We start from the raw sequence: 13,157 nt of genomic DNA on the forward strand, positions 1-13,157 counted from the left end.
ATATATATATATATTGATATATACAAAATATATATATATATATATATACATATTTGCATTTCTATAGTATATTCAGTATTTATACATATTTTCAGATTTCATGATATGCATTTATATCAATGATTTACAGTTTTATATTCAGACTTATATAATTATTTATTTACGAGTTATAACTATATATATCAGCTCTAGATAGAGTGCAATATATGCCATATTTTAAATTTTCACAAGGAATCTTCAATGTTCAGGCTTCTTGGAAATCTTCCACACAACAAAACCAAATGGGAAAATTTTCATTTAAATAATTATTCTCTGATAATATTCCCCTCTGTCATAGATTTCACTTTTGATGTCAGTACAAAGCTGTCACTGGAACAGCACCCTAAGGTACAAAACCTAAAATGTACATCTTTGTACCTTATTTACCCTTACATATCTGTACACAGTAGTACATACATTTTACATATTTGTAACTTTTGAAGGGTATCGCTCCAGTGAAAGCTTTTTTTTCTGAGAGTTTATAGTTTTTAAATGTGTCACGTAGAAATAGCAATCTGGAAATACTTGTCAAACACTGATCAGTAAAGTTCCAGGGACAACTGAAAAGTTATCTGCATTACGACAAATAAAAATGACATATGCGGTTATCAAGTCATTAGACCGAGAGGAAGTAAATGTTCAGAGAGGAAGTAAATGTTCAAAGAGAAAATTACGGAGTCAATACTCTATTCTGATTAAAAGAAGGACAGCTACATTTCTTAACAGGGGAGCTGAATATTGATCCTCAGTCATGATCAGTGATCTAGAGTCACATTCTACCGAATAATTGGACTTTTTAAATGTTGGAATAAAGTAAGGTTCACTTTGCAGCATCTTCTTACCAAGAACTGCTCATTTAGGAAGAGACTGTGTGACTGGCAAGTGAACTGATCACCTAAAGTTAGTTTGGTTTTTATATGCAGCATAACGTTTGAGTTCAACCAAAGGTGAAAATTCTGTCCTGAGTCACTCACCTTCATGTTGTTTCAAACCCATAAGACTTTTATGCAAATTTGAAACACAAATGAATATATTTTTAATGAAACCTGAGACATCAACCATATTTGATGTGCTGTATATTGTTGATTAATGTTTATATGTGACTAAAAGCCTTCATCATATGAAGTGATCGTGTGTCTTCAGTAGACTCGGTTAAAATCGATTGATTCATATGTATTCATTTTAACACATCTTATGAACTTTTTGAACTTTAAAAGGACATATTTTAAAGGACATAACTTAGAAACCAAAGCTGAATATACAGTTGTGCTTGTGAATATCTAGATAGCCTAAGTGCCTTAAAAACAACACTGAGCATCTTGATGTCACTGACCTGAAAAGGCAAATCCAGTGAGCAGCTCTCTGTCAACACCAGCTTAAATCTGCAATGAAATAGAAGTAGCGACAGATCTTTTCTTTTGTATAGTGATGTACAAATGTAGGGTGGGTTTTGAGATGTGCCTGTTTAAGCTGACTAAATGATTGAAAGGTCCTGCATGCATCACTCAAAAGAAGGCTGTCGTTTTCACCGGAAGATCCAGTTATGACATTTTGATTCAATTTTATGAGGTCAAAATGCTTTAAAAAAATACAAAAATAAAACATGGACAGATGAATTGTTCACAATAAGTTCTATATCAGGGGTCCTAAAAAGTATCGAACCGTGGTCTGTTCTGGACCCCAGCTTTGTTCAAACGGACGACAAGACATAATGACAACAGCAGTTTAAAGTGAGCAGCGCATCAAAACAACGGTGCAGTACACACAGCAAGCGCTCAGGGTCATTTATGGTAATGATCTTTCGGCTCTGTATCCTATAATATTTTGATCTAAAGCCAAACACGCTTCATTCAAGGCCTTTTTGTTCCGTGTGTGTCGCTTCTCTCCCCTGATAAAAACTGAAAGCGCTGCAAGAGCTGCAGATGACATGGTTAGCAAAATAGATGGATACTTTCACTAAAACACTACAGAAAACGAGAATGCAGCAAATACAATTATTTTTATTTGTCATATCCTGTATGATTCCATTCAAATAAACCAGTAGATACTTAGTTTAAGCAAAATATAAAATTGCTCCAGACTTCAAGAGGAAAATCCTGAAACCCCCTACACGTCGCATGGCCTTCTGCCATACATAGGTATCTAAATGTAAAAATAATAATAGTCTGATAACATCTGATCTTGATGCATGACTGCTTTGGTCTTGGGGCCCACTATCCTCATCTTTGATGGCTATTTTGACTGTTCAGGACTTTTTTTTTTTACATTGTTCTACTGCTACCCAAATGGAAATTTATAACCTTTCCAAAGAAGTATTGTCCGCAACTCTGCTGGGAAGGAAACATAGAGAGCGGACCTCTTGTAACTTTAATTGAATAGCCCTGTTCTATAACATGCACTTAGAAAACAGATAAGGTGAATTTTCATTTCATGCCAACTTTAACATCCCACAACCTTCACAAGACTTTGTTTCTGAATAGACTAGTGCAGCCTGAATCCCAGACGTTTTAGAGAAGCCAGCCGATCTTTTTGTATGCAGTATACATGAGATGGTCTGATGCATTGTTTACATGTAAGGCTGCTTTGAAACAACAAAGATTGTGAGAAGTTCTATGCAAATAAATATGACTCACTTGACTTGAACAGACTGCGGCCATGCCATCAGAGACTGAGTCTACCAAATAATTTACTCTGTAGCTATTTGAAAAAGGGACAGATGTTGAAACCGAAGCTCTGTCGCTGTAAGGCATGGTGTTTATAAGTTTGAAACTTGCTAGCATTATTTCCTAATCTTGTTCCCCTCTCGTTTACTCATCATTTCCCATCCTCGTTCTCTATTACACTAGTAATAAAACTGGCTGATCAAGGCAGCATGCTTTCCAAAAGGTGAATTATGAATATTCATGCAGGTGTTCTGACACTATTGTGCTATAAACCATTAATTGTTCATGTGTCGGGGACTAAACAGCCTAGAATATCTTAAACCAGCACACAGACCTCCAAACCATGAATGGATTAAGATGGTATCCAGGCTTTTCACATGGACGGTGAAATCCGGCTATCAAGTGCCTCCTCTTGCAGACGTTAATGCTTTGTCACTCAGCAGGTTCAAATCTGTCAGGTATGCTGTCTAACAGACAACCCAGTGAGGGTGTTTTTAGCTTGTCAGTCGTGTGTCATGGGATTGCATTGTGTCGCACAAATGCAGGGCACATGGAAAAGGATGCATCATCACTCCCCTGTGTGCCGTTCCCAGACAGCTCAGCACAGGCCATTCCCATTGCTAATCCTACCCTTTTGGAATCAGTTAACATAGGCCGGCTGCATACAGGCATGCGTTTAGCATATATCTTGTTGACTTCAGCAGCACACAGTCGGCAGGATGAATTAATGTTGAAACTGTGATGGCGAGAGAAGCCTGAGTCCTTCTGGCAAGCGTTCCTGCACTGGAACAGACAGGGGCAGTGTTCAGACCATCTGCGTTTTGGTGTGTTGGTTAATTGGATGTTTAAATGAAAATATGTTCATTCTTGGCACAGTTGAACGTCTGGTTTTATACTGAGACGGGTGAAAGTGACAAGCAGGTGAAATGCATGAAGTCCTCAAATCGGTGGCAGCTGTGATTCAGGAAGGCAGTAGTCCCTGACAATCCACTGTGAATTCACATTCAGCTCTGCCTCTGTTCTGGTATGAAATAGCCACTTTTCCCTCACCTTCATGTCATTCTAAAACTGTATGATTGGAACACTATGATTGGAAGATTTTTTTTTTCTCCATACACTGAAATTAAATTGGACCCTATTGACATTGTATGGTGAAAAAACAACTGATCCTCTTTTTTTGTTCCATGGAACACAGGTTTGGAATGACATGAGAATGAGTAAATAATGACATGTCATTTCTTGTGAAAAGAACAGCATTTTAGCCTTAACATTAGTACTTATTACTGAAATAATATACTTTAAATGCAATCTATACTTAAGTGCAAACTGATTGTAATGTTGTTAGACACCAAATTCCATGTCAATTGCAATTAAATTAATACGTATTATAATTTAAAATAATGCTAAATGTAATTAATTGAACCTTTAAAAAAAATAGTACTTATTACAGAAATAATATTCTTTAAATGTAATATACTTGTGCAAATTGATTTTAATGTTGTTAGACACCTAATTGCATGTTTATTGCAATTAAATGAAGATGTTTTATAATTTAATGTTATTATGATGCAATTAATTGTGCTTTTTGACCCACTTAAGTAGAACTTAAGTACATATTTATATATAATTTCATAATAGCTTATTTTAAAATATAATTAAAGTGCATCCCTGATTGTACTGAGAAGCATTTAGGGTAAACTAATATCTAATTTAATATAAATTGAAACTTGTATGTATTTAAATATATGGGAAATTACGCATTTGTTCTACAAAAGATTATTAAAACAATATTAAAATATAAAACTTTTAATTAGACATTATTACAAAGTGCAGTTTTTAAAAGTGTAAGTGTTTTTGCATAAGTGTGAAGAAACATAGTCATGAAAGTACCTTAAGTGGCCTTTTATTTAATGTTCATTGCCTCCAAATACATTTATTTATTTAGTTTAGTTTAGTTTTGTTTTGTTTTAAGATGTAAAGTACACAACAAGAGCATATCTTATTTTTCACAAGTGTATAGTGTCACCGCAAGGAATGACCAAATCAGTTTCCCAAATACTTCCTCTAATCGTCTGTTGTTCAAAACAGGTAGTCCTGCCCACTGTTTACATTTTTCCGGAAGTTAGCATATAAATGGCTTTACTTAAATGACTGTAAACTGGGTTTGAAGAAAAGTATTTTAACGCTGAATCACCTGCACACTTCACTTAAGTTTGGGCACCGCTGCGAGCTCCTTTTTCACTTGTGACTTCATTGTCTTGCTAAATGTTTGTAGCACTTGCGGTGTATATCAATGTTCTGGGGCAGTGCTGCGTGCCCTTTGAGAACTGTGGAAATAGAAAGGCCCCCAGTCAGCTTTCGGCCAGTGGACGTGCCCCGTCCCTGGAGGCATCATTAAGAAGAGTCACGTACAAAGCCATGTCATCAAACATATGTCAGGAGTTTGCTTGTGCGTGAGGAGCTACTAGTATCCAAGTAAACCCTTATCATTCTGTTTCATTTAAGCTATCTTCTGTTCTTACTTCCTAAAGGTACCTCATCCACACACACACACACACACACACACACACATAACTTAAATGATTTTAGCAAATGGCTGCAATATAACAAAGAGTGAAAAATTTAAGGGGGTCTGAATACTTTCCGTACCCACTGTATATATATATCAAGCCTGAATATATGATATATGATGTATTTTATAGGTGAGAATTATAGTCTCCAAAACCATCTAAGATAATAAAGGATAGCTGCAATACTGTTGTACAAAACCCTAAGACCTAAGTGCTAACAATGAGCATGAAAAAAAAATAGAGTTTGATTTCAGCAAATAAAGGGCACTTTGTGTTTGCTATACTTGTGTGGTGCATTTGAGCAAAAGAACAGTTGAGTTCTCAGTTATTCAGGCAATAGTACAATCCTTATTATAGAGAGTTAACTACAGCAGTAGCACTATTACAACATGAAAGGATCAGCGCGGTTTGTGAGTGCTCTTGTTCTACCTCATATTTCAAGTGAAATGAGAAAGCACCTCTCTACTCGTTTTTGATCTGTGCTGAATGGAGGGAACACGACCTGTTTACCTCTTTTTGCGAGGGAGAGGTAAAATGGCTGATGGGAATTAGGTATCCAAGCCTGCAAGGAGGCCCAGAAGGAAACATTAGCTCAAATTAAGAATATCAACTAGTTTTAATTAGGCAGAAAATAAATAGATAAAAGCGGGAAATGCCAGTCCCTCGAATGTAATTGGGTTTTATTGGTGTGTTATCAATGGCACCCTGGGAGCTATGTTTCAACAAACAGCATTAGGCTTTTATGGCTCGTACTGCATTAGTGTCTGTATTTCTCACTTCTGTACTGCTCGTAAAACTGTGAAAAACATAATCTCACACCACTGCAGTGACAAACTTCATGTTTCTTTTTCACTGTCTCAGCTTTCCTCAAGTCTTGTAGTAGTGCGATCAATATGACAGTTTTACACATCGGCTTGTTTTAATGTGCTTTAGTCTTGGTGTATTCTCAGTACAAGAACTACTAGAATAAAGTATAAATACCTTATACAGTATTATCTGAATAAGATTTAATTAATTTATTTGAGATTGTCTGATGTTTTGAAGCGTCTTCATTGCAAGTCTTTTTTTTTTTTCTACAACAGTAGTTGACATTCACCATGAATGTTAAGCTCCAAAAATGAGGTAGGCCATACTTGTGCCTTTTGAAGCCATCCATTTTAGAAACAGACTGAAATTCAATTCGTTATTCACTTATAATCTTCCCCTCCACTGAACTGTTAACTAGAGAACCGCTGTTACCGGATCATCGAGGCAGTGATTTTCTTGAACAAATTGTTCAGTCTGTTTTGTGATCCAAAACAACTAATTCTTGGGAAAAATAAAAAATAAAATAATAATAATAATAATAATGCTCACTGATCTGGTTATCATCAATAGGCTTAATTTTCTTAAAGAAAAAATTAGGAGCCAAGCACCAGAGGTGTGAAGGCACCTATTCTTCTTCTTCGCTCTTGAGTCTATGGCAGCTTGCAGGAAAGCTATGAAATTTGGCACACAGGTAGTGGACAGTCAAAATGTTTTCCGAAATTCTTGGGAAAAAAATAAAAATAAAAAAAAATAAATAATAGTAATGCTCACTGATCTGGTTATCATCAATAGGCTTAATTTTCTTAAAGAAAAAATTAGGAGCCAAGCACCAGAGGTGTGAAGGCACCTATTCTTCTTCTTCGCTCTTGAGTCTATGGCAGCTTGCAGGAAAGCTATGAAATTTGGCACACAGGTAGTGGACAGTCAAAATGTTTTTCGATAGACCAAATCGTTCTCGTATGGTACATCAGCTTATTCGACAAAGAGCATGCCAAAATGGATGTGAACTTATATTTCTACAACGCTTTAGTGTGTTCAGACCAAATTTGGTATGCTTTAGAACAACTATGACCTGAGGGTACATGAGCCGTTTCAGGCACAGCACCACCTACTGGTCAAGATATATTTAAAAAATTGACTTTTTTACTTATAACATCTGAACAGTCTAGCCTAAAATAAGACTGGACTCTTTAGCTGTGAAGCGGCATACACAATTTTCACATGTTGGCCATTTTGGGCATCGTACATTTTGAATTGTGTGATAAAATACTATATTTTATAAACACAATAATGTATTATGAAAAACCCTTTCTATTCTCTGGGTCCTACAGAATCCAGTGCATATGTTTTTCAACAGTCTGTTGGCCATTTCGATTTAGGTGCAAAACCTGTTTTTTTATTTTTATTTATTTTTTTATCTTGTTTTAGACCGTTTGTCCAATCTTCACCAAATTTCACACACATCATCATCAGACCTTGCTGGTAAAAAAAAAATAAAAAAAAATAGTAAAAGCTTTTAGATATCTCAAACTGTTGTTGTATAACTCATTGTCAAAGTTGATGGCACGATACCAAAGCGTATCTGAGGCTGTATATTTTTGCAGTTCCACCTATTGGTCAAAAGTGATAAGCAATTATGACACATAACAAGTGATCGTATTTATAGGTTTAAAACAATTTTGCTTAAAATCATCAGCAGACGTCTTTAATTTAGTTGGCATGATGCTCTCTGAAATGCTTGCTTAATTGCTCATGACTTGCTGCTTGCAGCTGTATTATGTCTTATTTCTTTTGATTTTGAGGTGAAATGTGACCCAGTAGGTCAAGCATATGATGCATTCTTGACAATATTGTGAGATTTCATCCATTTGACCAACCGAAATGAGCAGATGCTCAGCAGAACTAATTCTCAGCATCTTGTTTCCCCTTTCTTACCCTTTTCAGGGTCCCCTTACAGAGATAAGATCACCATCGCAATCCTGCAGCTACAGGAAGAAGGGAAGCTTCACATGATGAAGGAGAAGTGGTGGCGAGGAAACGGCTGTCCTGAGGAGGAGAATAAGGAGGCCAGTGCGCTGGGTGTCCAGAACATCGGCGGCATTTTCATAGTGTTGGCTGCGGGACTCGTCCTCTCTGTGTTTGTGGCAGTTGGGGAGTTTCTCTATAAGTCCAAACAAAACGCACAGCTGGAAAAGGTAAAGCAACATTTTCACATTTCTGGACTGCAATGAACATTTGCAATCTGTTAGGATATACTAAGAGTTTAGGGTTATTATGCAAGTCTCTTTAGAGAAAACAAATCACATATAATCACCAGAAAGGGGTCTACAATTCTGTGTTTCATCAGCGGGGGAATTGTGGGTAATATAAGCCAGCCAGTCAGATGAGTTCAACTGATGCCTCTGAGTATGAAAGAATCTGTTACAGATCAGTGCAAACAATATTAATTCTGTCTAAATGTGGCTTTAATGCTGTGGTACTGAAAGCAAATTTTGAGGTGAAATGTGACCCAGTAGGTCAAACATATGATGCATTCTTGACAATATTGTGAGATTTCATCCATTTGACCAACCGAAGTGAGCAGATGCTCAGCAGAACTAATTCTCAGCATCTTGTTTCCCCTTTCTTACCCTTTTCAGGGTCCCCTTACAGAGATAAGATCACCATCGCAATCCTGCAGCTACAGGAAGAAGGGAAGCTTCACATGATGAAGGAGAAGTGGTGGCGAGGAAACGGCTGTCCTGAGGAGGAGAATAAGGAGGCCAGTGCGCTGGGTGTCCAGAACATCGGCGGCATTTTCATAGTGTTGGCTGCGGGACTCGTCCTCTCTGTGTTTGTGGCAGTTGGGGAGTTTCTCTATAAGTCCAAACAAAACGCACAGCTGGAAAAGGTAAAGCAACATTTTCACATTTCTGGACTGCAATTAACATTTGCAATCTGTTAGGATATACTAAGAGTTTAGGGTTATTATGCAAGTCTCTTTAGAGAAAACAAATCACATATAATCACCAGAAAGGGGTCTACAATTCTGTGTTTCATCAGCGGGGGAATTGTGGGTAATATAAGCCAGCCAGTCAGATGAGTTCAACTGATGCCTCTGAGTATGAACGAATCTGTTACAGATCAGTGCAAACAATATTAATTCTGTCTAAATGTGGCTTTAATGCTGTGGTACTGAAAGCAAAGCGTGAAGTATATTTCACTGGTAATATTTTACAGACAGTGCCTGTGTCTGGAGAGCAAACAGTCCTTCTTGATGTAAGTCTCTGAAGACAGAAGGGCTCGGGCTTTACTTGCTCAAAAGGCTGCCATTGTGTCAACAGATGTGTTGTTCTTTCCCCCTATCTACTTCACTCGTATACTTGATCTGCTGAAACAGTAAATGCTTGAAGTGTACAGTCAATAATGAGGCAGACAATAATTCTCCAAAAAATAAAAGTAATAATTAAAAAAAACCCTTCGAAATGAATGAACTCCAGTTCTCTCACATCACAAATATGATGTTTAAGCACATCTTAAAGAATTTACATCTTGCAAATTCTACTCATGAGCTGTTGTTTTACTCACTAGATTAAAGGACAGGTTTGCTTGGTAGTCTTTTATTAATTTACTTTGTTCTACTATTTTTAGCATTCATTTTCATTTGATGATGCAGTTACTATGTAAATCTGATCTTCAAGGGTGTTTTCTCTGGAATTCTCTTTAAAATAAACAAATGTCGCTTGAGTGGATGAGCCAAGCAGGCTACGCAGTACATGTGCATTCACACTGTCCTATTAGAATGTTAATAATGAGTTTTAATACATTTGTCATAATTTACTTCTCCACTGAGCCTTCATTTTTTGCATTTTTTGGAACTAAAACAAGGCATTTAATTGTCCTTGTTTATTTTTGAATAGATTTTTGCAGCCATTAAAAAAAAATAGAATGGCACTTGTTCTGTAATCACCACAAAAATAGAATAATCATTTCATTTAATCCCATTTGCATTTCAGCACTAAATTTAAATGGGAGGCCATAATGGCCAAACTATTCATAACTTGCAAATGTCTGAGTAAAATGAACGCGTCGTGCTGTGTGTTCACATTACACATGCTAAGCAAACGGAGATGGTCTAAGTTTGGTTATCTTTAAAGAGGTCTTTGTTTGAAGCGTTCACATATATACGTTCAAAATTTTCACTCTAAATATGGATGTTTTTGTTTAACTACAATGACAGGGTCAACCTGCCAGCTTAAGTATTGATAGTTTCCCCAGAAAGCACAGCTCCATTTATTCACTCTCAGTGGAAGAAGTGTATTTTATACTCATCTCGGATTCATTGTATCGATCTCTCTAAGTGCTTTTGTTTGTTTGCTGTAAGTCATCGTATTGACATTCACGAATATTCTGGCAAGGCGTTATTTTGCTGCCTGATCCTTGTTTAATGATTACATTCACATGATAAACCTACTGGCCAATGATATTGAGCATCACTCTAGAGCAGGGTTCCTCAATTAGTTTTCGCCGAAGGCCGAAATCTGCCAACAATTCCAAGCCAAGGGCCACTGACCTATATGTATATATACGTATATATATATATATATATATACAGTGGGTACGGAAAGTATTCAGACCCCCTTAAATTTTTCACTCTTTGTTATATTGCAGCCATTTGCTAACATCATTTAAGTTAATTTTTTTTCCTCATTAATGTACACACAGCACCCCATATTGACAGAAAAACACAGAATTGTTGACATCTTTGCAGATTTATTAAAAAAGAAAAACTGAAAAATGCTCAGTATTTAGTAGAAGCACCCTTTTGATCTAATACAGCCATTCTCTCCACTTTCCCTAATTGCAGATTCAATTATTAGATTTGTCAGTATTCATATTTTTATACTTAGATTTTTTTGGGGGGATCAAACTGTGTCCCAACCAGACACGACGCGATACAAAGTATCTTTTCCATGTAGTTTTTGTTCTAACCACCCGCAACAGCGACACGTGACAATAAGCGGCATGGGATTCTATTTTAGGAACGGTTTTTATTTTCTGCGATGTTGAACAACGTACAAAATATGACAGCGATAATCTCAGGTAATGATTATGTGTTAAATGTTAAAAATGTCTAATGTGAGTTTGAATATTATTTTGCGTTATCTTTATAGCCATAGTGAAAGCAACAATAGATATTTTACCTCAGATCTTGAAAATAAACTAAAGCAAACTTTTACGTTAAAACTGTGAACTCACTGCGAACCAACACGTGTATTCCATAACAAAGATGATATCAGTCACTCACTCACTCACTCACTAACTCACTCAAAACAGTTCAGTCCATTAACATTTGAATCATCTATTTTCCGTGTCCACTTTTCTTTTCTACACACTCGCCATGTTTTTGCTGTCACATCGTATCTACACTGGACGCGACAAAGCATTGCAAATCATCTGAACGTTGTGTCAGTACGTTATAAATAGAACGGGTCAGCAGTTTACTATCGGGGATTTGTCGTGTCGCGCCGCATCCAAGACAGCATCACTGATTATAACGAGTTCTATTGTATTTTATTGCGCCGCTCGCGTCCGGTGTAGACACGATAATGTAGCTTTCTGATGCTGCGTTTGAATTTTCATGCCACATTATTTGAAATTAGCGCGGGCTGGATGTGGCCCGCGGGCCGCCTATTGAGGAACCCTGCTCTAGAGCCTATATATATATATACATATATATACAAGAAAAAGACCTATAGTTCATTACATGTCTAACAAATTTGTTAACTATTAAGTAAAGGTTGAAAATGGCTTTGACTAAATTTATTTTTTAAGAACACGTAATCATAACTATAGAGGCTTTATGAAGCATATGGATTCAAACAGAGTGCTGAGGGTTCTTGATCTGAATGGAAGTGTCAAATTCCAGATGAGTGATTTTGCTAGTGTTTTAATTCAATACAAAGCAATGCAATAGAAAACACACATTTGAGTCAGGTATCAAATCTTCCAACTGAAACCGATAGAGAGGCAATTAAAGTATTTTTGTACAAGACTTGAGCTGCTGTCCTTTGTTCAGCATTTTCTTACACTATTCTGCAGAAGAAGAAAAAACATCATATGGAAATGCCTTTTGCTCCTCAGCAGCACATTCCCCCAGAAATTTGCATTTTATAATTGCCTCTATTTTGTAAGATTAGGAAAGAGCCAACAGTCTGACCAACAATCTTATTGCTTTAGATACAAATGTAGAAATGGTTCTAACATAATATGATGTAGATTTCCTGCTGTTTTCCTACCACCAGAAAAGAAACATATTTATTTAGACCTTGTTAAAATCATTTGCATTGTTAATAAAACTTAACAGAATGGTATATAATTTTGGCAAATACATCAAGTATTTCATGAGAACTGCAACATATTTTGTAGCATTGTCCATGGTTTCTTTGTGTATTTTACAAATATTTGTTTAGTGCATCTTTATATAGATAGTGTATATGTTCAAGGTCACACATGCACAAAGGCACATATAAATTAATGTTTAAATAAAAGGGTTACTGTAATGTTTCTGTTTCTTGTTTTCCTTTTTTGCACATTTTACATGAATATTCTTCCCCAATTTCTTCCACCACCTTCCAAGAGTAATCATTGCTCCTGAAAGTCCCCACTGTCCATACATACATATGTGTTTTTGTTAATAGATTTCCATACAATTCTGATCATGCTGTTGGATCATATAAAAATACCAAAAAATTATTAATTAATTAATAAAAAATAATAAAAATATACTGTTTAAGGGTTACTCTTTCATAGCCTGGTGCCACTCATAGTTATACTTCATTTCATAAATATTTATCTTAAAATACCTAATAATAGAACAAATAAAACTATTATTTGTATTTGTAATTTTGGTAACACTTTGCTTAAAGCCTTTTGTATAATGCATTATAAAGGTATTCATAATATACAGAGTAATGCTTATAATTAATTATTCTAATATATATATATAATTTTTTTTTCATTAATAGTTGTAACCAAAGTTAATGCATTAAAACACATGACAAATAAGCCTACACATATTATTATGCATTTTAACTTT

At 35.9% G+C, this 13,157-nt stretch overlaps 1 protein-coding gene across 1 annotated transcript in view; it reads left to right on the forward strand.

The window, feature by feature from the left end:
- Positions 1–13,157, forward strand: part of grik2 (glutamate receptor, ionotropic, kainate 2) — a 233,981-nt gene that overhangs the window by 214,742 nt on the left and 6,082 nt on the right. Inside the window, exon 15 of the mRNA XM_016553000.1 lies at positions 8,024–8,274. Within this exon, the coding sequence (XP_016408486.1) occupies positions 8,024–8,274 (251 nt within the window). The remainder of the gene's footprint in view (positions 1–8,023; positions 8,275–13,157) is intronic.

The sequence above is a fragment of the Sinocyclocheilus rhinocerous genome, unplaced genomic scaffold (assembly GCF_001515625.1).
Source record: "Sinocyclocheilus rhinocerous isolate Xijiao unplaced genomic scaffold, SAMN03320098_v1.1 scaffold1939, whole genome shotgun sequence".
Lineage (NCBI taxonomy): Eukaryota > Metazoa > Chordata > Actinopteri > Cypriniformes > Cyprinidae > Sinocyclocheilus > Sinocyclocheilus rhinocerous.